This window comes from Varroa destructor, unplaced genomic scaffold (genome assembly GCF_002443255.2).
Source record: "Varroa destructor unplaced genomic scaffold, Vdes_3.0 BEIS01000002.1, whole genome shotgun sequence".
In the NCBI taxonomy this organism is placed as follows: domain Eukaryota; kingdom Metazoa; phylum Arthropoda; class Arachnida; order Mesostigmata; family Varroidae; genus Varroa; species Varroa destructor.
Window position 1 is genome coordinate 56466126 of NW_019211455.1, and position 25983 is coordinate 56492108.

The window sequence follows — 25983 nt, forward strand, 5'->3', positions numbered from 1 at the left end:
ATAACGAGAAGTGTTGTGAAATAATGTATCTATATTTTTGTCATTGATTTTATCTAGAACATTGGCAATCTCGCTGTTTTTGGTAATCGCTCAATCCAACATCTCAATTAGTCGTTCCGCTTTCGCATCTGAATACAAGTTCTTAATTATATATATGTATATATGCGCTGGTATCTTGGGAAAATAACTGTTGAGTCATTTCTAAATACGAAGAAACAGGCGATTACTAAACCTAATTTGTCGTTTGTATGTAACCTTTACTAAGATTATTGGCTGGCGCCATGTGTTCTGCTTGCCACGCAAAAATTTTGCGGTTACCTGTATGCCTTCCATGTAGCTTTCCTGTTCTGATACCGTTGTCATGACTATACTTTGTTGGGTGTCCACTATGTATTATAACAACTGTCTGTTACCTGTAACACAGGATTTTTTTTTAACGTTCTACCATCGGCCTCCTATCGATAGCACTGCTCCATCCAGTCGCATACAACATACAAAACATGACGTACTTTGTTATACTTCTCTGCTGGAGGTGATTCAGTTGTGATCTATTCTCATCTCCACAATGTTCAAAGCCTGTTGAAATACTTTCTACAAGGTCGTTTTGTTTTAGGCTTTGCCTTTTGTGTTGCCGTTTTGTTGGCACTTGAGTTACTAATTCTATCTTTTCTTTGCTCATAGTATTCCTCGTATCGAAGATGAGCTTAATAAACTAACTAACAATTCAAATATGGCTTGACGTGCCCAGCTCTGTCTGCTATCGCTTAAATAAGTGTACAGGATCACGTTGCGGCTAGTTGTGTGGGCTATAGCTCGCTCCCCACGAAACGTTTTTTTGGGTAGTGAATCGATTGATCATTTTTTTTATATGTAAATAAACGGTTTTTGGCTGAATGCGTCTGTGCTTCGATGTACAGGCGGTTAAAAATAACCAGGCGACGAATAGAAATCCATCACTAGGTAGCGAAGCGTCGAACATATGTAATTTAGTAGCAAATGGGTAGGTTGACTGATTAGGGGCGATAAGGTATCGTCCGTAACTAATATAGATATGAGTGTTAACCATAATAACTTATAGCCATTATATATAAAGACAATTACAGTTATCACGAGAGCAGATATAGTACCGAATGGGCGCAGACCGATATCATACGGGATTTATCACACGGTACTTGTACGATGTAAACTCATCATCGCTACCTACCATTTTTTTTTTTTTGCTTACATCAAACTATTATTATATTTATACACTGTGGCGCTATCTAGTGCACATTTCTGTCCAATTCATTCGTTATCATCAGCTTCTACCAGAAGCCAGGTGGCATCTAGCATCTCTCTGCTAGGCCATGTCTGTACCGGCAGTCAGGCAGATTCGGTAACTTGATAAGTTCGGATAATTAAACCATGGATTCATAGCATGGCAGCAATAAGAAGTAACTGTTTCACTTCTGCGAAATGGATCTCTGTTGAGATCGTTTTGGGAAATTGCCGCAGCAGGCCGCAACAACGGAGTCAGCATAGTTGATATATTTAGACGGGACGCGAATGAGACGGCATAAATATATGGATATGTTAATCTGCCGGATTCATTTTGTTTCTAGCTAGCTTGATTCAACTCACTTCGTTTATGCAACCATCGATGATTCTTTTTCAGTGGGCAACGCTGATCGACTGGTTCGTACGCAGGGTATAAGGCATAACATTACACCGCCAAGTGCGATCACTACACCCGAAAATACGAAACCCCAATCATATGAACCAGCCCAGTCGTAGAAGGACCCGGTTAGTGGAGGCCCAATGAGGCATGCTACTCCTTCGAATAGCAACATTAAGCCGAAAGCATTGTTGAGCTTCTTGAGTCCCAATAGATCGACAAGAATTACCGATGTCAACGAAATAAACGCACCCGACGTTGCGCCAAACGTAAGGCAATAAAGAGACAACTGCACGTAATTTGTGCAAAACACCGATAACGCTGTAACAATGCCGCATGTTCCGATACACGCGTTGTATAAGAAAATCCGGTTTACAAACTTTTTGTCCGATAAGTACCTGTTGAAGGAAACCACAAAAGGAAACAGAGGGATGGCCTGCTAGTTGTTGACAGCAAATCGTTAACGTTATTTATATAAGGATTCAACTGTTCAACGAAACAAGGTAGATCTCATAACGAAATTCTGAATAAATGACACATATCTACCTTCGATAATCCTTGACACAGCATTTAGTTCACCCGTCCTCGTTCTACTCATAATCCACTATAGTCCTAGTGGTACTACGAAGCTTAGAGTGGAACTCATTAAATAGTCTTATCTATGAATACTAACCCGAGAAGTATTCTAGATGCTGTATTGCTAAGACCGATCATGCTGAGTAGAAGAGGTGCCTTTGAGTCTTCGACCGCCAGTTTGCGACGCGCCACATCCTTAATATAGACATAGGGTACGTTGAAGCCTATCGAGGTAAAAAAATTGGAAAGTGCAAAGAGTATAAAGACTGGAGAACGAAGTAGCAACGCGAGGTCAATGGAGTCAGCGATTGTCTTGATAAACGATGCGAATTGTTTGTGAGGGCTCCGCTGATTGCGCGTTTGAACCGAATGGACCGATAGCGACGGCTACAAATGAGAAAATTCAGATTCAACATGATTTATTGTATAATAAAATATTGGGCTGATAAAGCACAACGTCTACGAAACACTACGGAGACAAGCTCCGAATAGTTTGGTAGACCCCCTTGTCCTAGATCCTTTTAAGCAGCCATTTGTCGATACAACCGCTTTATAATAAGACATAGAGTCGCGTGAGCGGATTAGGAAATAGCAAGGAAGCGGTTAATTGGGCTTCCACAAATACGTTTCGTTTGAAAAGAATCTAAGTTATTGCTTTTGTAGTAACAGGGTTAGGTAACAGACGAAAGGCCCCGCAATTACAACAGCTCTTTTAAGACTGTTTCATTGTTAGGTGTATGGGGTATTGCATACGAGTCAAGACTGCTGACAGCCAGATCAGGTGAAAAGATACTGTCGAACCATATCTTTGTTGATGAACTAAAAATAATGAAGCAGAATAGGTCTTTAGCAGGCCTTAAAAAGACAGGAATAAAGGGTAAGGAAAACGAAGGAAACAATCATTTGAACAAAAGATCAATATACGAATGCTTCATTCCACTATCCATCAGCCAAATACATTACAGTTTCAAGGTAACCGTGTTGTAGAGTCGTGGGATCCGACAAAAAATTGTACAAATTCAAGTAAATTTCTCTTAGAACTCATAGAACTCTCTCAGCCTCATTTGCTGCACGAAGGGATACTGTCAATAAATATACAGTGTTTTAGCGGCTTGAATAATGGTTTTATTAATAGTAACTCTATTTGTGCTATTATTATAAAGACCACATGTATCGCTGCTACCTTAGTGCTGGGGCCGTAACAGTGATAATTCAGTGCCAGCTGTCAGCTAGTCCTGAAGAAAAGTTTAACTTCACGTAAACTTAGCAAATCTCGAGTGAAATGGAAGGGACACGGCCGACGTGGCCTGTTATTTAAGGACACATTAGGATTGATAGGCGTTTTTGCTGGTCATTAAACCAATGACGTCGGGTTACTGCTATCACCACATGAAATCGAGTAAGGTGTGAGTTCATAGACGTACGAGTAGTAAAGATGCGAGACAATATACATAGTAATAATACCTGGATGAGAATGTATGGTCGATAGCTTGGGTATGGTATATTTTTCGGCTTCGATTTTTTCGTGTAGCAGATATATAAGCAACTTGACAATGCTCATATACGGTATACTTTAGTGAAGTTTATAATTATATCGAAATAAATAGTAATCAAAAATAAATAATGATATCGCCAGGGTAGCTTATTATACATACTTGGCTCGTGTGGCTAAGACGTTTTTTCAGTGAAGCGTAATTGTTCGCCTGCATACACGAGATGTTCTCTCGTTCAAGATAGAGTTGACGATCGACTGATGGCGTTCGGATTAAGACAAGCTCTTGCTCCGAGTTAACAGAAAGGTGGCATACCGATCTGAAAGACCAAGCGAAGTTGAATCTCTAAGCTAATGCGCTCAGGGACGACAAGTCATGCCGTTGGATAAATCTACAATCTATGCGCGTTGTCACTGTAAATGATATTAGAACAAAGGACGTGCCTAAATAGAAATTTTGATTTAGCGTACACAGCATATATTAAATATACATCTATCGAATAGGAGATAATGTATGCGGTATTATAGCGCATATAATAAAAATTCATTCTTTTCGTACTTGTGGTGAAGCTTATCCTTGGAGTCAAGCAGTTGCAACGTGCCGAAAGCATCATCCGGCTTAAGGAGCCTGTCGGACGCTTCTAACTCTAAAATCTCACGAATGTCTGGAACCGGCTCCTTAACGTCCTTACAAGGTATCTGAAATGAAAACAGGTACAGAAATTCTATTAATGAGTCGCGGCCAACCCTATATAAAGGCCACTTGGTAGCTCTATGGACTCCCTTTAATAGCCAGCTGGCCTAGTGAGAAAATGACTAATCCACTAATGAGCTGATAGGAAGCTAATCGCTATTTACATAAGGAATTTTGCCTCTTACTGAATCGGACGATACAATTCCTACCTTATAGTAAATAGGGTTCAAGCATTTCGAAAGCCATTCTAGTTGTCAGTACCATATATATGAGGCTTTGTGTAATGATAAGCTATGTGGAACTCGTATACAATATAAATCAATACTTTCTATTAAGCTAACAAACCACTTAAATATTAGAAGAAGAAAAAAAAAAGTAAACGCCTGACTAAGTACTGAAATATATGAACATAATATTCTATGATGTACACATTTAGGCTTTTATGTCGACCTCGATCTTTGCATTTTCCCTTAGTCCTAGTTTTATTTTTTTACAAACTAGACATAACCGATCAATCATTGAAATTGCCTCAGTTGAGCTTTTGAATTTAAAACAAACTGAACCGCCTACTGCTGTTAACACATGGGCCCCGACACGGTCAAGTCCACGCGTGCCGAATGGGCATGTATCGAAAAAACTACTAAAACGTATTAACGTCCTGAAATCTTCAAGGAAATCAGGAATCCGAGAAAAAATTAGACATTTAGGCTTTTATAGGGCCGAAAAGGAATAACTTGTGATCTCCGGGACTTCGTTATCAGAAGCCCTGTGATTTAGAATAACATAGTTACTGTAAACAAGTATTTAGCGGAACGGAATATTCTTAACAGCTGTGCTGCTCCCGTTATCTAGGGCTAACGAACAACACCTATACGGATCGCACTTCTGAAATCACGTGCGCCACCCTTTGAGAACGCTGTTTTGACACAGGTTCTCCAAATCAACGTGAGCAGTTTTTGAAAAATCGACAAGTCCAGTTCAAATGAACTTTGCGAAAGCATTCTGCGTCGTTGTCTGCATTTCCGTGTTAACTCAACAAACTTGACAAAGAAAAATGCATACGGACCGTGACCCACAAAATACAATTACAAATGTCCTTTCTACAGAAATTTTATCGCCAAGGGATGGCCGTCGCTTTTTTCCGCGGGCGATCGATGAACCCAGGGTACTGCGACATAGGGCCTGCCATTAGCAACCAGGGGCCGAGTGTTCAAAGTTGCCAGTGGGCGTTTGATCATCCCAAAGCGGCTTTTCGAAGCGGCCACACGTACCTTACGAGAAACAAGCGGGCGTCTGTCATCGAGAACTGAATGAAATGAACGTATCACTAAAGACCGTGCTGGTGCGTTAGGAAGCCTTGAAATGCCCATCAGGTAAAAGCTACGACAATCATGAGCACGCTAAAAAATGAAAATAGAGCCTCTCAGTTCAAAAGGGACTTTATTATTTTGGCTTCGTGCGCCGTTAAACGGTGGTTCATTTAAAGAATTTAAATATTTTAATTTTACTTTGATTAATTTCAATTGTATTCGGCACACAACACACACAAATCTAGGGTCAAATATCTGTTTTCTAATGTATTACTGGAGTCTATACTATACAGGAAAGGTTACAATATACTGCCATTTCTCATTCTTAAAGCAGTCATGGTTTTTGAGGATAAACAGAACCATTGAGGGTTCAGAATTGCAACCAACTCACAGTTACTTTCTACGGGTGCAGGCAGGCTGCTTTATATATACGCTGAGGGCTACGTTATCAGCCCCAGCAAATAAGGCCAATCTTGACGGCGTGTTTATGCGGTTTTTTGATATAGAAGTTTAGCATTCTCAATTTTCCTCTACCATTTAAAAATATGCGTACTAAAACGAGCACCTACTGCCGGCCGTCAGTTGTGACCAATGACGAATTTCATACTTATCACCCGTTGTACACAGGTGATGTGAGTGCCCGTAGAATTATCTTGGGAATACACTGTACGACACTGTAAACTTTATATAGCTTCAAGCAAGAACTGCTCGGTGAGTGTGAACACGAGAGGTGCTACTATTAGAGACCGAGTATGTATTCGACAATAAAAGATTGACGAGTGTTGCATGGAAAAGTCAGCTGATTAAAGACCTTATTAGGAAGCAGACCCTCGACCTTGACAGTCTAAGCTTTGGACAATAGGATCGCAATAAACGTTTTGAAGCCACACTACACATAAAGGAAGGATACATTGCTTATGTGAAACATCCGTGCCCTACATGGCCATCAGCACAACCAGTCGAAGTCTATAACGTGAGGTTGAGGTTTCATCAAGAAGTTCTGGCAGTGGATTTATATATAATACAGTACAAGTTCGCGCCAAAAAAAGGTTGCATCAATATGCGTACCCCAATTACCATAAAAGGCGGTCCCGTTCTAGGGGATAAACTTTACAGCATGGTAATCAGTGGGGACACAATTACCAACCCTGTTAGATTGCTTTGTCGAGATGGAGTAACCGTTAAAATCGTTCACAGAGACGTCCTTCAGGCTGCCTCTCCGTTTCTTCGCCAGATTATCATTGTTAGTAATGACATACTTGCGCCCGTACCGGTAGCTGTTAAAGGCCGTATTCTCGATTTAATTATCGAGTTTATCTACACGACGCGTATCAACGCCGTTGAAATCCACGAACTGGTGGAGTTGTACGCAGCCGCGGATACATTTCAGCTCGACGAGCTTCGCATGCTCCTGAAGGAATTTTTTCGTAGCAATATCCGCGACTGTCTGATGAAGGACGAGTTATTCCTAAATCGAGGTTTCGAAGAGATGCGTCGTTTTATAGATATATTTCCTATAGCTATTGACTTTCAGGACCAAGTGCGACTTATTCAAACCATATTTGATTGGGCCAAAAAACAGGGAATTGACGGCGCTCGCGTCTGCGATCTCGTTGCGCGTATCGTGATGCGCACTCCTTTGGAAGTCGCGCCGAAGCTAACGATCGAGAACATTCAGATTCCAAAATGTAGCAGACTGCAAACAATTCCGCTTCTAATTAGCGAAAATCAGGTGCTGCAGGTTATACATGGAGGCTTTGCCGGTGCCGAGCTCCCAGCAGCGATAGTTGAAAAGTTGGTCAAAAGCGATAGTGCCTGCATAACTGGTAATGAAGTATACATTATCAAGCCAAATGAGATCATGGTATTTGACCTGATTACTGCTGAACAGCTGCGAACCTTCGTGTTGCCGTTTGACTGGAGGGCTTGGTGCGAGAAGTTAATTCTACGAAAAGGCCGAGTATATACGTGGCACGAGAATGAAATCTACGAGCTGAATATCGAGGGCTTTAGTAGATTGTGCCAAACGAAAGCAAAAGTGTGTGATCTAGCAGTCATCGAACAGGAGAGCAATTCATTTCGATTCGTTTATGAGAATAAGGACAAACAGACTATAATTTGCACCGGCGACGGAAAAGGCAATATAAAAAATGAGACGCCAATCCCAATTGCAAACATCGAACTGGTTGGTGTCTATGATGACGCTGTGATCATTTGCAAAAGCATTGAGGAATTGATGATCTACCAAAATGGCGCCGTCGTGTGGAAACACTTTCTCGGAGGTGTGGTTGAATATATTTTTTGCGCTGGCAATAGTGTCTATATAAAGCGACCGAATGATCTCTATATTGTAGATATCGTGTCGCGTTCGATTAACACAATATCGCCGGTACCGTTAGGCCATTTTATGATCAGAGAAATCCTTGACTAGTAGACATACTATTCGCTCATACGTTGATTGTGTAATAAAGATAAATTAAAAGGCGTGATGATTAATTCATAGTTTTTCGTCTGTTAGTGTTATGCTTACGGAATAGCGTGATCTAGCGTTCATTCAGGTGCCAGATAACTTTTTTCAAGCTCTTCGAATCGGACCAAGGTGCAGAAAGCAAGGAGCTTTTTCGTATCGAGTCTCTGCCGCTGAATTTGCGGAGACGATTACGTGGAACTGGAAAAAACAATAACTGCAACAATATCGATAAATAATAATAAATAAAGTATCGATTTGATCGATAGATCGAAGATTTGTATCGATAAAACAAAGCTACAACCACTAGCCAGGAATCGAAGAAAAAACCTATCCATAGCAGTAGCGGATTCGGCAGATATTGCTTTGCTTATTTAGCTTGAAAACTCTCCCTGTGAATACCAACCGGTGGCCCATAGCAGTTAGCCTTTGAGTGCATGAGCAGTGCTATGTACGGTACTTGTTTTGATACTATTGAAAAGTCACGTCACGGGGGGGGAAAGGGGTTGCGTTACGTTAAATTTAGACGTAATAGGTGTACTCTAAATGTTGACTAAGTATACATAAACACACGGACAATTTGTGTACGTTATCGAAGCTTTTCAGAAAGGAGTGGCGAGTAGAAGTAAGGCAACTCCAATCTGCTGTTAGAACCCTGCGCGATACCCTGCCTGTGGTCGACAACTCAGTGAGCCCTACGTCGAGTCCATTCAGGTTTTCTTTTAATCTATTGTAATTTGTAAAGATAACTTCGTCTGTCAACTTCGATACAATAAATGGGCGAATTCGTAGAGCCAAATTAAATCGGATATAGATATACCTATTTTACTATCTTCGGTGGAGATTAGCAGCAGGCTTTTCCTTGATTATATATATTAAGAAATGTGAGCAATCAGATGCGTAGGGATTACCAAGCCGACAGACTGCTCAAAAGATTGCGACGTCACGGGAATCCTATTGTAATTTTCGAATATCTAAAAAACGGCAAATAATACAGCCAGAGACAATAGCGACAAATAACATCACGACCACAAGTGACTAACATCTCTTCCTATTTTGTACACTTATGGGTGTACTAATTATTTTCTAAAATGACCTTTCCGCAACCCATTAAGTATATCCAGCTAAGCACTGCTTTATACGCTTCGTTGTGAATATGATGATGGTGTTACTGTTAATAACAGTAGTAGGAATTATAAAATATTGTGACCAAATGAGCCTTACATCACTATATACTGTTGCCCCGATAGGGCAGTTTGTAACCTCAAGCTTAAAAAGCGATATCTATGATCTATCTTTAGTTAAACAATCAAAGAGCGCGACTTTATATCAAGGTTGACATTGTTGGTCAGGCCAACGAAGCGCGCAACGTTGTCAGTTACTCATTCGGATAAAGGTCATCGTACTCGATGTTCGTTTCGCGTATCCTATACTTTGAACGCTAGGAGAATGTCTCTAAGGTCGTGAAATAGATTGATTTATAAGATAATATTTAAAGCAAGCTACGAATAAATGCTTTTTCTTCAAGCGGCAAAATTTGCCGTTGTATACCGTTCGATCCTCTGGCTGAATAGTGGAAAAAACAATTAACTTGTTTTTAATTGCTGATCGAGCAAGCGCGCTCGTAAAAGCAACAAACCTAATTATGTATATACATTTCAAAGTTGTTGTTGAAACTGCGAGTCAGGTTTATCTCCACTATTTAGATTTAGTTATATTAATGAACTCACCATAGCCCAATCAATAGAACAGCAATGCGTGTGTACATACACCTTGGCCCTAAAAAAATCCGGTGCATAACGTATCACTGCGCCATCTAGTGAGCGAAACTCCAAACCAATCTATGGAGATAACATAAAACAAAGCAAGCGCTCAACCTCACCTGGGTGAGTTGTGGTCATTTATTATATATATATATATAATACGATTGCGTGCTACGGTTCGCGCCTGCGTCTGCCGTTTCGAGTCACCTGGCGGACATGTGTAGCAGTCTAGTAGTCTATTGTGATTATATTTGGAAATTATATCTATACGAACATGTGTTATTTTGAGACGTTATACTGGGCATGTCCGTTCGAAGGTGAACCGACATGAATTACTGATATAGAAAGGTAAAGAAAATATACTGATAACGAAATCTGCTTTGGAAGTGACGCTGCGGAAAATACGTTAAGCAGTCAACATCTGAAACACAGAATTTGGCTTCAAACAGTAGACGTGCCACAGCTTGTACTTTTCATAAGAATAGCTAAAATCGCTCGAGTCGGAACTAATCTTGTAACAATATGTTTACTTGAAACTTTACCATAGTATACTATTACTAACAAGTTGACAATTCCAACAGTGACGTTTGCCGTTTATGAGAAGTTGGGCCTGATACTAAACATCTTAAACTTGTTAACATATCGAAATGAGTTTGCGTTTAATGCTTTCGTGACAAAGAAGGTACAGACTAAGCGTAAAATAATTCAATAGTTGAGAGCAGCATAAACGGATTCTCACTTTAAGGGTTTTGAAAATAGGCCTTACTTGATATAGAAGAGCAGACCGGGACTTCTTTGACGCTGCTGGCTATGGGAGACGCTATTATATATTTGTCGGGCACGGGCAGACGTCGCAGTCACCAACTATCCTGACTTGCTTCAAGTATGGAAAAGCTTCTTGTCATGTTATTATTTACATCATTATTATTCGGCTTTAATTAGAGAAAAAACGGTGGTGAATGACATGCCTGGAGCAATTGATTGATCGTATTGCAATATTTACAGAGTATTTTAAGAACGGATAGGGGGGGATATCCAATCGGATAAAGCCGGTAAAAGAAAAAACAAAAATGTACTTCAGCACTGCTCAAACATTACTATCGAATGCGTGTCCTAAGAATAATAACAGGAAGCATTTAACAGCGTAATTGGCTTAAGAAACCCCCTAATCTGCTATCATATCATCATTGTCACTGCGACGACAGAGCCGCACAGTGCAGGAGATAACTTATTTTAGCTCCAATAGCTACAAAACCCAACTAGTACATATGCACACCCGAACGAGCTGATCTGGAATCCTCGATACTGCGTTAATGATAAGTAACCAGTTCTAGACTTCGGACTTCTCGGATATGTGCGGGTCTTCCAACTCTGCCTGTGCTGGAGGTGGATAGACAACAATTTCTATGCCGCGCGAAACACTGTTGCCCTATAGCTTGCTTCTGGTATCAGGGTAGCCGAATGACTCTACGTTTAGCCTTATTCATTTTTTTCTTTTTTAAGACGAAGCAGCTATCGGTTGCATCAAGTGTTACTTGAAAGCTGAATGACAATAATAACAAAATAATGCAATAGAATTGTTCGAATGTTTCCATTCAGACATAAACACATAACGTTTCTGGGAAAATCTACTCTGTTCTATAACTCCGTATCGGCGAATGCTATTCAGACCCATAGTATACTGTACTCGTCGTGCTCAAGATGTGGTATCGAAACACACAGCTCAAAGATAGTTCTGTCCGTTCTATTGTAAAAATTTCGATTCCAATTACGGAAAAAGTTATCAAGACGGACACGTGAGCAGGCCTGATACCGCAAAGGAACCTACACATCCATTACGCAGCAGTATTGCACAATTTGGAGAAAACTGACTACAAACAAAATGTATCAGTGTTTGGGCAGCACACGAACTGATATGAAAAAAATTACTCGGTTATATCTTAATCCGCAAAATTTCACAAAAATCATTCCTAGAGCGGATGGGCACGGGTGATTAAACGATGATGAGATTACATACGTTATTAAAATGCGAGAAAAAATTACTCTACAATATGGGGTAAAGCGCAGATTGACTCAAAGAACTATTAGTGGAATAGTGTTGGTTGTTGCCACCTGGAAAACGATTGATCTAAACCTCTAGTGTCAACGAAGAGCCCGATCATAGCAAATCGACCAGAGCTAGTAAACAGTTCTCTTCCATCATGACAATGTCATACCACTGACATATTTGGCTGCACGGCAAAAATGGAGAGGGCTTCAGCCTAAGTCTTGCATCATCAGACTGTAGAACTCTTTTAATGCTACTAATTCAGTTTCAGTGGAAAAAATGTCACGATTACATTTAATCATCTGTCTTTTTAATCTCTGTCAGAAATTGTTCCTTTTATATACATGTCGTTATGGCACTAGCAGATGTTATCCATTAAAACAGTTCAGATCTAATTTTCGGCTAGTGTTTTATATTTGTTCACGAACCGCAGGTCCGGCTAAATAGTTTTAGTCAATTTCGTTGGATATCCATCCGTTGTTAGATGGGTAGCACTGCTATTGGCTATGAGCGTAGACATACTCAGCGAAGACGACGGTGATCTAGTGCGCGTGCACGAGCGTGCCTTCACCGCGGCCGTTAGTTAAATGAACAGATTTAAATACATTGAGTACTATTGAAAAAGCGATATTTCACACAAGCGTCACCTATAATCTAATTCTGATTGGATAGCGAGAAAATTATGCTTATCCCAAGTCAATAACATAATAAATTGTCAGATCTTACTGAAATAAGCGTAAAAACAATAGCTTGAGAATTAGTGAGCATATTCTGATACGAAACCACCATACTTAACCGTGCACGTAATAGCCAGCTTGCCCATAACAAACTCACCCAGTATTTGTTGTTCATTGAATTCAGTCACCTGGAAACAATTATACTGGAAGCTATAGGCTTGCGAGCTTCTCCTGCTAAGCTCGGATTCCTCATGCTTATCGTTCCTGCCATCGTATATGAAATATAGGCTATCAACTAACTGGAAATCTGCACCGATGGCAGGAAATCTATACACTTCAAACCTGAATGCTATGCTAGGTCAGCTAATGGGTGAACGTAGCCCAGATAGCTTGTCCGAAATCATCGTGTACACCCATTTAGCGTGGCTGTTCACGAAACGAGATGACAGTCATCATTGGCCTCCCACGTACAGGCCTGGTACCGTCCGCCTTCAACGAAAGTTGCTTCTCGCTCCCCTAGCACTATTAAGGTTATTCCTAACCGCCCACGACATATCTACACAATGACTGCTAGAATTCTACGGTCAATCGGCTTTGAGTTAAGCCGAACTTGCCATTGAATGGTGTTACCGGAATCGTTTTGGCAAAGGCTTATTTCTTTTGGTAGTGTAGCGTAGAGCTTTGCGGGACGTGTAGCTAGGAACGCACAGTTATCAGTGAAACACTTGATATGGTACGGAGATTACGCTGTTGTACAATTGTGGCCAGCAAAAAATAGGGGCCTTCTACTAGAGTTGAGCTAAGAAACCACGGAAAAAAGGATGTCTTTATATAGCCTTTATTATTTTACTCTTCGACATTACTCAGGTTAAAAATGAGCGGGATAAATATATATATATATAAATAATAAAATTGTATCGTTTTCGTTAATCGGCAAATGAACGTAAACGTATTTTACAATTAGGATATAAACTTAGAATATATCTTCATCATCATCGAACAATCACATCACTAGGTAAAATGCATTAGGCCTGCCCTAGCAATCATATCAATTGCGTGCTCATTTTAGACAATGTAATTGGCTGGTTGGTGGTATGATCTATTTACCCACAAAAATCGTGACTCAGGTCAGTATACGGCGCAGTGGACCTGAACCGCCAGAATGGAGCTAAAGATCAGCCTGCTGGGATTCGGTAATTGGAGCAGTAGACGATGGAGCAGGACATATTGTATAGAATATCTTGTCTTATTTGTATTTCAGATCAGCTCATCTGAATAACTCTAGTAGTACCTCCACAGGTTACCGAATATTTTTCGACAGCTAACGAAAATACGTGCGCGATATTGTTAAACGTACTTTTTGTCAGTTCTCATACATGATATCATATATAAATGGAGATTAGCTTTCCGCACATTCTTCCCTTCTGATCACAGGTGATACCAGAACAGGAACAACGTTGGATCTATGACATTTGGAGCGTGCCCTTTAGAATACGAAGACAGCTACAGTTAACAACTGAAATTCTATGGGCGCAAATTTACACCGATAAATCTACTCCGAGTCCGCCGGTGCTCTCGAAACGAAGGCCATTTTATCAAAACTTGTAGGTCGTCTCCACAGCTCAAGCTGACTCTAGCTCTCAGCTGAGTTTAACTACATAAGTGGTATAGGATATAGCTTGTGAGCTAAAGGTGCAAGAACGATCAATTCCTGTATGTTGAATTATGTCTTTAATAAATAGACATTATACAGACAACTATTCAGGGTCGTGAAATGCTTATATACTAAGATATCAATCGAGTTATAATACCGAACGTAAATTCTCGTATCTATGTAATGTTGGTAGGCTTAATCTAAAGTGTCGACATCTTTTCATATATGACGAACTCTCCCTATACATATACAAATTGGATCGACTATTGCATATCAGATTGTCAGAAGGTGACGCCATTTTTAACCTCGTATGGTCTACCTGTGAGTATTACAAACGAGACAGGCAATGCGTCGGTTTCTAGTGTGTCGCAACGTAATTTCGATGGTTACTATTTGCTGCTGAGTTGGAACGAGGATTTCGACTCGCGTTCATAATGTCTAATGTATGATATTGTATCGACCTGGCTAATAAACAATACTCGGTGTAGCCTTTTTTGGAGATTGATCATTGAATCGAGGCCGGCCCGATTCTGGCCAGCTTGCCGTTGTTAAATGCCTGAGTTCAATAAGCACGACCCAGGCCGCTGGCAGTCCCAGTGCACATATGTATAAAGTTCGCCATATAACCTGCAGTCCATGCCCCATCAACATGCATAGAAAATGCATACGGTGAAATGAAAAACAAGACCCGCACGACGCAGCGGGATAGCTACAATTGTTGGCTTGTTTATATTGTGCTTGTTGTCACCGGAGCGATGGGTATTACTTGACGCATTTAGAACCCAAACAAGACAAAAGCACATAAACCAGACCTTTGTCGGCTTAGTAAAAGGCCATAATGCTATACGATATAGTATCGCGCACGAATACAGTTTTGTTGCGTGCATGTGGGAGAGGCAAAGCAAAAGGCATTGAGTTATTATGCAAACAAACTAAAATGTCAACTTACTCGCAGCCATATTCGCCTGTCCGCTATTCAGGCTCAACCGTCTAACGAAACACTTCACGATGTCAATGCTGTCGTTGGCTGGGGTCTAACCGTCCGTGATGGATGGCGTCTATCAAGAAGAGTTAATGTGGCTTGGCCGTCATTGTTTTAATTAGTTCTTCTTGAAGTCTCTTTATTTATTCCTCGTTTGAAAACGTAACGCGGGAAGCTGATGATGCGTCTAATTTGAGATTAAATCGGGACGCAAACTCGAATTACCATCTCTGAGTGTTTATACTTGCCCTTTTCCTTAGCAAAATTCTACAGATATCTAGATTCATGTACAGGATCGGGCGAGGCGAGAGATAACTGATACTCTGGTTGAATTAAAGCGGCAAGCTATCTCAGCGAAACGATAGCAGAAGCTGAAAGAGACGATTTTTTATCCAAGGAATACCATAATTTCCTATTTGTCCCTGTGCCTGGCAGAAGGGGCGGTTAATTAGAGTAAAAAGCGAATCTATTCGCTCACTTTCTTTCCTTTAACAAGAGTGCATCACATTTAGATTGGCATGTTAACATATCGCTTGTATCAAAAACGGTCTCCATAGGGCAAAAGTTGCCACTTAGAACGATAGAAACCTCTACCGTGTTTCACAAAAGTAACCAGAGTTGATCGCCAAAATGGTCAAATGACCAATTTTGTCAAAGTGTTGCTAATGTATCGTGTGAATGCAACAAACTATCTGCGGCATTGAAACATACTTTCGACAGACGACGATGTTTGTAGAATGTTAAACTTTTAAATAAAAATCATTTATTGGTCAAAAGGTAGCGGAGAATTCTTTACTCTACGAGCTGCTAAGAAACTGACCGATCCAAGATCTCTTATGTGCTCAACGGATCGATATAATCCTAATCCTAGAAAAAAAAAAACAAAATCTATAAAAATCTTACAAAAGAAACTGCTCGATGTCATCTTCATGATGTAATCTGCTGACATATAAACTAGTGCGTAAATCTTCACTATTTTCTATACCGTTCGGCCTAGGGTCGTTGAATCCACTGAGACTATACATAGTTCTATAATTTGAATGAATGTATATGCACGATTTCAGTGTCTTACGTGCTCAAGTAAGGTTTTGTACTGATGATACTGAATGTACAATAATTGTATTTTGAAGGGGACTAGTTTAATTTTGTCGTACGCTGGTAGTAGCATGCAATTTACAGCCTCCCAATTATAGCCACAGACACACAATGTATGTATTTATTCATATATTTAAACTACAGTATTACATTTATTTTAATTCGACCACGTCTATCTGAAGAGACCTCTCTATTTCGCGGGGGGTATTCTTTTGCATCCTGTGCATTTAACTGCGCTGTATTTTATACCATCGCGTCATCTGGCGGATGGGACTTCACTGTCTGCAAGATCGACTGGCGGATGGCATAACTACCGGCGTTCGACCTAGCCTGGGGGTTCCTCGTACGGGTCCGCGACAATAGGCCCAAACAAACGGGTCACCTATTTTCCTGAGTTGCTGTGCTAACAGATGATGCTCCCGACTCTACCGCAAGCCACCACACGTTGCAGCTGCTTTATTAACCAAAATTTCTCTATATGGAATATAGGACCTTATCGGATGTTGAACAATTTCTGCGCCTAGATGACCTAATGACACTTGAAAAACACTAAAGCTGGAAGTCGGGTTGTAATTTATTCGCGCTGCAATGGTACAGGGTGCCTGCCTGACTGGAAAGCCATACAATTTCCAACTTTCTACCAAAACACTGATCACCGCTGCCTATTGGTTAGCCAATTGACGCCCCAGGAAGACGAAATCGTTGTGAAGGTTAAATAAGTTGACCAGTGTTACTAGCTGCACTTTCGTTGTCGAGGCTGATGGTGCCTGTATAATGCAAAGCTAGCACAGCTTGCTTGGTATGTTCCCATTTGCAAGTGCCATATTCCTTCGGCATATAATCTAGGGTCTAGGTAGACTAATAAAACATAAGCGAAATGTGCCTATTTCGCAGTCTACCAAACAATACCCAAGAACGCATATGAATGTAACATCCAGCTCATCTAGCAGAAATCACTTGACACCCACGAACTCCCCGAACATCCCGCCTGCTTTCCCGTTCCGGCAAGCCGACCTCTTCCGGGAAACAGTGCTTGCGCAGCTTGTGTCTAAAATTTTCCCGGTCCTCCCTTGCTGTGATCCTTAAATCGAACCTCATTCGCCTCATGATCTAGTTTTATGGCCATTTCCATTCTTTCGGAGCCGCTCGTGCTCCTCAACCCATCGTTTGGGCTCGCTCCCTAGAGCCAAACTCCACACGGAGCGACTTCCAGTTAGACAGCCGTTCAAACGGTTCTTTTGCGATCACTAGCTACCCACCGCTGCTACAAAAAACAAAGCAGACTGGCTTAGCTCTCTCGTTGATTGGTAGGAAGGAGCATTTCACAGCCTTTTGCTCTGCGCTTATATAATCGTAAACGTACATTTACCCATTCAAAGCATACTATTTAATACTATTTAATCTGCTATAATGCGTACATAAGATAACGGTAATCCTTCCGTCTTGCATATACAATTGATTAGGGTATTTTTTGTTAATATTTACTATTACTTGTCAACGAAAAAGGACATTGATATAATAAGACTAGACGAAGGCCAGTTCCACGAGTAAATGTGTCTATAGATGACTGCTGCATAGAATGTATTACCTTCTACAAACATGCACAGTCTTTTTTTCTTTGTTTTTTAGCTGCCATTTTTAGCTCCGACAATAATAGATCTGGTTAATAATAAAGGTAGCTACTGTACTTAAGCCAGTGTGATGCGTAACACTAAATACTTGTTGCTCTATATGTCTAATAACCTAAAATTCACGTATGAAAACACAGATATGTACCAATAAGGCCTATCTTACGTAAACAATATAATGCGCCATTAGTCCATATATGGGTATCGCATCAACTCAAAGACCTAGCTCGGCAATTTGTTGCCTCTAGTTTGCAATAAAGATAAACCTCTAGTAAGCAGCGTTTACCCATAGATAAGTGAATTTTATGGACAGTGCATGAAATAGTTTCAAACTTTACTATCCAGACATAACAGCGACTACTTGTAAGTTCCGTTTACCATCGGTGACAATTATTCGGTCTGAAAACGAACCAATTGAATCGTATGTGAGAAAGTTGCGTTTCTTATAGCTTCCCTGGTCTTCCATTATTCGTGACACATCCTGGCGTAGGATGGGAGGACCGTATTTCGAAGAGATATTATAAATATACGTGATTTAAACGTCGATCCGTCTTGAAGCTCAACAGTACACAGCAATCTATGAACGAATTAGCAAAGCACGACGAGCGGTGTGGTAAACAAACATAGTATATTGTAGCAAGTGACGCTATCTACGACAAATGCTCAAAATATAAAGCAGACATGTATTTTTCACTATTTGGAAAATATGCTCAACGAACCTTCGGGTTTCAGAGGATAGAAATTCAAGATGTAGTTGGAGATCTGGACACTGTGTATGACATATTTATATGCTCAGACTAACTGCCTCGACTTTGAAAATCATCCAAAGACTTGCTCGTGGAGTTGTTTCTATGGGACTTATGTAACTGGTTTGCCGAAATTGGCTACGTATACTGGGTTATCTCCGAACTGATACTGTTGTTACTAATTGTCTTCGATACATTCCGCTATCTGTTTTCTCCAAAGAACCCTACATAAGTATTTTGGTAGATCTATGGCAACTGTGATGAATCTATAATCTGTGGATGAATCTGTAATGATCTATGGATGAAGTGTTGTTTCAACTTACTTGGTGTTGGGACGAGGTGAAATTTTCGTTGGGGTAGAGCGCCGTGTTGTTGTCGACGTCACCCAACATCGGGTCTGTTGCTCTTTCGGCAATTGATTTACCTCCTACCATAAGCTGTTGATCGTACGATGGGGGACGCATGAGTGCCCCAAAGACAGCACATTGCAGTAGCATCCCCGCTGTGATGATCAACGCCCCTCGCCATCCGTAATAGTTCACAAGAAACTCGATAACTGGTGCTAAAACGAAGGTCCCACATCCTGAGCCACATACCGCGATTCCGGTAGCAAAAGCTCGCCGCCTTTCGAAATACATCGCTACCGAGACGATTGCTGGGAGGTACATAAAACCAAGACCCAGTCCAGTGACCACTCCAATTGAAAAATATAAACAAGTGACATTTGGCGCCCAGGCTGATACGAACAGGCCTACGGCAGCTAGCACTGCGCCGGTGATTGTGACTGCTCGACACCCATACAGATTCGTTAGTGCAGAAGCTAGCGGTCCGCAGAGGAACGTGGTAGACACGAGAATGGACGCGACCCATGCTGTCCGTCCATTAGATTCTTTAAAATGCTCAAGAAATTCAAGGTGGAAGATACCAAATGAGTAGGTGACTCCGTCGGCCAGAACGTGCACCATAAACGAGCAGAACACGACCACCCAACCCCATCCTCCGTCAGGTGGCGCTGCGGTCAAATGTGCCACATCGTCGCTCTTTGATGGTGGTGCACTATTAACTAGCCCGACCCTCCCGTTGGATATTCGGCGACTTGATACATCGGTCGTTGGGGTAGACGGGGGCTCTGTGGGGGCTTGAACGCCACTGACAGCAGGTGCCGTTGCTGCCTTCAGCGGCTTCGAGGGACTCTCGCACATTTCGACGTTTCTGACTGTGTTATTACGAAGCGCTGGAATGATCGTCGCGGCCTGCGTTTCTATTCGCCTTTGGAATGTTTCTCACTTTTCTAGTTTTTTTCGACCTGCCTACGAGCTAGCTTTTATGTTGTGACGAACGCTGTCTCGTGGCGTACTTGTGTCCGATTGACGTTGTTATCTACGATGACACTATGAGGGCTGCCACTGTCATATGGTACTGCCCACGCCACACTTGCACTTGGCTACGGTCCAAGAGCGATACATGCCCTATTTGTCGATAAGGACATTCGGTATTTGTATATCGAAACAGTCAAAACAGCAACAAGAGTAATTAATGCCAATGGGCTCTGTTTGCCTGAGCATCGGTGATTTCGCGTTTACTGTAACATTTGCTGAAATGATGATAACAACAACAATAATACCGCTGTTGCTAACAACAATTGCCGTATAGGTTTTAGATACGATGATGATGACGAACAAGAAAAATAACTACTCGTTACTCTACTGGGCGCAAACACCGCCGTGTTGTTGCACTGTCGCTGAATGCAGACAAAAATTCACTGGAACCCTTTCTATCGGTCGCGGGGAAGCTGCTTATACCACTCGACGGCGTCCAGTTCGGTGCACACTGACCGCCGTGACAAAACAAAACGCCTTATTGATTTTGTAATTGCTGACCAATCTAATGGCGCTCGCAACCTTTGCAGGTGCCAGGGTGCTTCCTTGGCTCCCCTGGCCACTGCAGCAGCGGCTGGGGTAGCCGTGCTCGCGGTGGCTGGATCGGAGTCGCCGCACTGCAGAAAAAGACGACTTTTGGAGCGACAACAGCAATGAAGAGAGCAACGAGATTGCTGCTCGTTGTGCCTCATGGACAGGTCGAACAGGCCAACCTGTCGTCCTGTGGAGGCCAGGTTCAAGGGCCAGAATCGGTGGGCGGGAGCCGCCGCCACCGACACGGCTTTTCGCACGCGCTGCCAGTTGACCGGAGCGATAATACAAATATCTATCGGCGTGGGCCGGATGCCCCGGCCTTGAGCAGATTGTTGTCTTGGCGTCCTCGTCGTTATCTTTTTACCCTACTGTTTATTACAAAGTGTCTTCTTTCGCCACTCACAACGACGACAGTAATAGTAAGGGTAATAGAAGTAGCAGAGAAATAAAATTTCTACTCAGTTTGTTCTGAGTCTGTGCCGCTGCTCAGTTACCGACGTCGGCGTAGCTGCACTCGTCTTCTGACACGAGCTGTTAGCTATCTATTCAGTACTGGTTTTTTGTCGACGGTACTAATAAGAATGGTATGAATCAAAGACTAGTGCCCGAAACTTTGGGTGGATGGCTTTACGCCGAAGGCTTGCGACGACTCAAGTCATTGCTTACCCTCGTCTCTTCAAAGTTGCAACGAACGGCCTCACGCTGTTACGGATACCGTAACTCTATTATTGGCCGTTAGTCGGTTTGTTGGAGAATTCATCATTGGTTACTCGCCATCTGTCACTCTATAACGGAACGCTCAGTTGCTGGGTAATAGTTAGCTTACGGCTGTTGTTGTAGCTTTTAATTTTACAGCTGAACCTAAGCCCGTAATGGGCGATGCCTTCAAACGATGGCAATTCTAAAATGGGAAGCTAAGAAACAGCCAACAGATCGCAGTGGACCACCGGCTTGGACCAGTTACGATGGATCACGCCATGCTAGCATTAGCTGGCTTTTCACTACGTGCAGTGGTCCTTATCCTCGAAGCGAAATGACAAACTGTAGGGACGTTAGTTGACGACACAGTCTTGCACAAATCTTTTTGCTTTGGCTTAAGTCTACAACAGCACGAAAGGCTGATACCGATGCTGCTGCCCCCCTTCTGTGCGTAAGGTATTATCGATTATCGATTGCACAAAAGGACGAAACTGTGTTCACCGTCAATGTAACGCACGTGATCGAGCCGTTTTACTTTTAGAGAGCATAGTCCATTCACTATGACGAGAACCTACGGATCAAACACAACGCAATGAGACACCAAATCGCACAACACCAAACGATGTCACTCACCCTCTGTTAACCGCTGCGTCTGTCTATTTGTATCGACTATCGGTTTGTTGATACCTCGTCTGGTTACTTGGCCAGCTGCCTCTGCTTAGCTTTGTCTGTGACCGCGATGAAAAAAGAAAGCATGGACACGCGGCCTTCCTGTCTGAAAAACGGCGCGACCCTGATCTCCGATGCCAGGCCCGATCAGCTGTTCGAAGCGATTCCTTCTCTGATAGAAGCTCGCTTGCGGCGCGGCGGCCTATGGCTGGCTCTTCGTTGTGCCTGCCACTCAACCTATCGGTCTGCCACAGCGCCAAACTGATAGTTGGCTGACTACGCATACATAAACAGTCAATACCTTTGCGGCGATAAGTGCGCCCCCACGCGACTAGCCCATGAAACTGTCGAGTCCCTCAGAACCATAAAACGAGAACCGTCGTTGCGCAGAGAGCCAGGCACTGCAGTTAAGAGTTGTACGGCTGTACAATAAGCCATCAATACTCTCTGCTGCTATATCTTCTTTGCGATGTCAGACAAGAGGTGTACACCAGCAGCAGCAACGACTGATGATAGTTGGCTTGAGGCATTGTCAACGGGTAAAGGCTATGCGGACCAACTACCTTAATCGCCGCAATGTGATCGCATTCGCGTATCTGGGCTGATACAGGGAGTTCGAGAGAGGTAAACGTTTAGGATAAAAAGGGAAATAATGCGAGTGGAAGAGTGACTGGTCGTGCCGAAACGCCCCGTGAGCGATGCGACGATAATAGCGGTGCTCCTCGACCCGCGTTGGTCTACGTCGTCAAAGAAACGATTGAACGAATTTGATCTCGCAAAGCCAATATCACTCAAAGCAAAGTCACTCATCGTCTTGCTCGGCCCTTCAACTACCCCTGGCATGTTCGCTGTCATTTACCGTCGCTTGTGACACTGCCGGGGTATGGATAGCCAGTATTATATTGTTATAGCAACATCACCATCATTGTAGAGTTGTCTTTTACTTCCACGAATGCACGCTATTGTGTTGTTAGGCAACACCACCCCCTACACCTGCTTACAGTGTATGCTGACGGTACGTAAGGCTGAACCTACTAGGTAGCATAGGTCATCAGAAACCCCGACACCACCTGTCCGTCTCTAAGACAGAGATTCCGTGCGGGCCCACTGCATACCCTTACCCTCAAATGTATATCCGAAGTTTGGCGAAAGCAAAACAGGCTCGTGTCGCATAAGAGATAATGGCGAAGATAAGGGTGAAAAAGAGATGGCAGGCTTTAGTCACTAGGCAGAGTTTCGGCTGTGGTTTACAGGGTAAGCAGCTGTATGAACTCTACATCGTGTACGGCTGAAGATACAGGAGTGACAACTACGACCGATGCTGAGGCATGTCTCAACAGGTAGCCTTACTAGTAGGCAATAGTAACGATATTAATAACATAGAAAAAAAAAGCTTGTAAAATTGACAAATTCGTGTAAGCGGCACGCCTGTAAAGGATCCACCAACTATTTCCTACTAAATAATGTCGAGTGATGTACATAGATACGCAAAGTTTAACGCAAACATCGGCAAAGCTGTCGATTCAAGGCACCGAGCAGGACTAGGCCATTTGAAAATGCTATAGTTGGAACTTCGTGGCCAAAACCTGAGTCGAGAAAATAGAGCTTCTTTGTATGATTATCGCCTACATTGGAATCTGAGAAAATCGTTCGGTTCTCTATAGTTTGCTAGACAAATATCTACAATGAATATGTTATGATAAATTTCCCGGAACAACGGGTACCGTCTTGATTTATTATCACTCGTAGTTATAGAATGTAGAAGATCGATTGTGTAGTTGGCAATTACGACTACAGAAAGCAATTTTCTAAATTTAGATGGTAAGACTGATTCGTTCGAATTGTTCTATTGAGGTAAAGAAGAAGAAACTGTCTAGAAATGTCATACTGTTCAAAAAAATTGTCCCGCATCTGTGTTTTACTGTGGACACGTTATGTTTCCCAGGCCGTGACATGTTGCCATCGTTAAACAACCCAAATCATTTGGTCGTTCGTTAGTACATCGTTGAATGACGCAATGACGGTTCATCTGCCTGCTGTGCCATTCAACCATGCTTTTATCCGACATGATAGTCTCATTATTTTTTTTTTCGAAGCTGATGATTTACGGCCATAATCGTTTTCAAATGCAAAGACGGAACGATTGGCACGAATAAAGCATTAGCGATTTGTCGAAGACGTACAGTTTGTCAGACTGCAGAATAACGAAAAGCCACAAGGTCTGTGAGGCTACTCTCGGATATTTGGGGTATATTGTATGTCGTTAAGGCACAACTTGAAAGGCGAGGTTTTGGAAAAGGGGTCACTTCTACTGGCGTAGATCGACGCGTCTCGCAGACCATTTACTGCGACGCCAGTAAAGGGCTCAAATCATCAAATGAAAAACAATTAAGCCAGTGGCTAAACGCACTATTGTTTAATGAGTTTTTCTTTAGTGTACATAAATCTTTGTTTTTTCTGTTAGTGGTTGTTATTCCGCCATTACGTTTAAGTCCAAGTGACACAATTTGAAGGTTTTGACCTTGGTGAATACGTTTTGCTTGCCAGTGTCACCAGAAATTTTACCTATGACCACTCGGCTTTGCTAAAAGCCGTCTCTGTATGACAAATGTGTGCCATGCGATCATCGCAGTAAATATTTTTGGTAGCCGAGCTATCTGTTTGCAGTAACCACGCTACGCACAAAGGGTCCAGCTGGTGCCATATAGTAGCTTTACTATTTTGTTTAAGCGGTCTAGAAGAGCGTGCAGGCCAAGCTAGGGCCTTATCATGTATATCTTCGCTAGAGAGAATCTCGCTTTTACGTACACAGTCCTGTATGGTGTTCGCTAATACCAGACTAGATTAAAAAAAGCTATGTAGCAGATTCAATTGGTTATACGGATAGAAGTGGTCATGCAATGTCTGCATCGCTAAGAATTACTTGTCCGTAACGCGAAGTGATGTACGACGAGCCCTCTCGGTTCACCTTTCTCGGTTGATCTTACGTAAGGCTCTCCCAAAGGGTAGATTTATACGAGCGGAAACGTGACATATGGGATACTGTCGCTAAGCTTCAAATGTAAAAACTCACGTCTAAGTATCACAAGCGATCAACAACATCTGTTCGAGGCGCAGGCAGGCGAGGTAGTTGCGCTCTTTTTTCTTCAACCCTATATAAAAAAAAAAAAGTAGATTAACCTGTGCTGACCAGTGAAATAGTTATTACTGTTCGTTGCTGCAGCGGAGTTGATGGCCTTAAATTGAGCCTGCGCATTACAGATAGACTAAATAGAAGAATTCAAAATCGAGTAATCGTAGATCGAATCCAGAGCTGCAAGAGACTAGCAGGCGACATAGTACTTAGCTGGAGATAAGTAGCGATTTTTGACATTGTTGAACGGCAGGTTCTGTTATGAATGGATTAGTACTGGCTGAGAACAAACGGTTTTCACCTATGATTTCGGGCCAAATTCTAAATGAGTTTGAAAAAATATCCAGCTAAATCAATACAACAGCCCGTGGTGTTTCGCGTACGTGTAAACCATCTTGAGGCTTAAAACGTTTCATTTCAGTCAAATATTCTGTCTTAGTCAATATTTCGTAGAGGCCTCATCTTGCACAAACGTATCAGCTTTTAAGGGTCACATTTTCTCAATTTATCGATTATAAGTATAAAACGTAAGGCAATGAAATGCAGACTATGAATAATATCACAATATAATAGGAGAATATAATGGCACAAACGGATCCTTCATTAGTGTGCATGAAATTTCTGCTCGTAAAGGAAGCCCTTTAAAATAATCATTGATATATGTCTTGGTGTTAGAGAACAACTTATATATCTATAATTCAGAACCAAGCAAAGAACTTTGTTTTTTCACAGAATCAACAAAGAATTGAAACTACTCATTTACCTCGCTGTACGTACGGCTTAC

At 42.0% G+C, this 25983-nt stretch overlaps 2 protein-coding genes across 27 annotated transcripts in view; one reads left to right on the plus strand and one right to left on the minus strand.

The window, feature by feature from the left end:
* The window catches only part of LOC111245784 (uncharacterized), a 79614-nt gene that overhangs the window by 21935 nt on the left and 31696 nt on the right, over window positions 1-25983 (plus strand). For 6 of the 26 annotated variants that reach the window (XR_015320741.1, XR_015320720.1, XR_015320738.1 and 3 more), the window contains one exon: window positions 14115-14437. The exons of 5 other annotated variants lie outside the window; for them this stretch is intronic. Coding sequence is in view for 5 of the 21 variants with exons in the window: in XM_086979741.1 (XP_086835867.1) it covers window positions 14115-14288 (174 nt within the window). In the remaining 16 variants the exon portion in view is untranslated. Of the gene's footprint in view, window positions 1-1654; window positions 4418-8791; window positions 8908-14114; window positions 14438-25983 lie in introns of those variants that run through there. 15 more of the 26 variants (XR_015320724.1, XR_015320736.1, XR_015320733.1 and 12 more) reach the window with 5 other exon arrangements.
* Window positions 14-22287, minus strand: LOC111245782 (monocarboxylate transporter 12-like). Its single transcript, XM_022794547.2, has 5 exons — window positions 19109-22287; window positions 4282-4421; window positions 3886-4042; window positions 2328-2617; window positions 14-2052 (listed from the first exon to the last, which is right to left on the minus strand). The coding sequence occupies exons 1-5, from the start codon at window positions 19985-19987 to the stop codon at window positions 1626-1628; spliced, it is 1893 nt and encodes a 630-aa protein (XP_022650282.1). The 5' UTR covers window positions 19988-22287; the 3' UTR covers window positions 14-1625.

Excerpts from the sequence above, each read along its gene's own strand:
- LOC111245782 (XM_022794547.2), bottom strand. The coding sequence starts at position 19,987 with ATGTGCGAGAGTCCCTCGAAGCCGCTGAAGGCAGCAACGGCACCTGCT. Across the intron at positions 4,422-19,108 it reads TCACCTCGTCCCAACACCAA|ATACCTTGTAAGGACGTTAA; the intron begins GTAAGTTGAAAC and ends TTTTCATTTCAG. Across the intron at positions 4,043-4,281 it reads AAGGATAAGCTTCACCACAA|ATCGGTATGCCACCTTTCTG; the intron begins GTACGAAAAGAA and ends TTGGTCTTTCAG.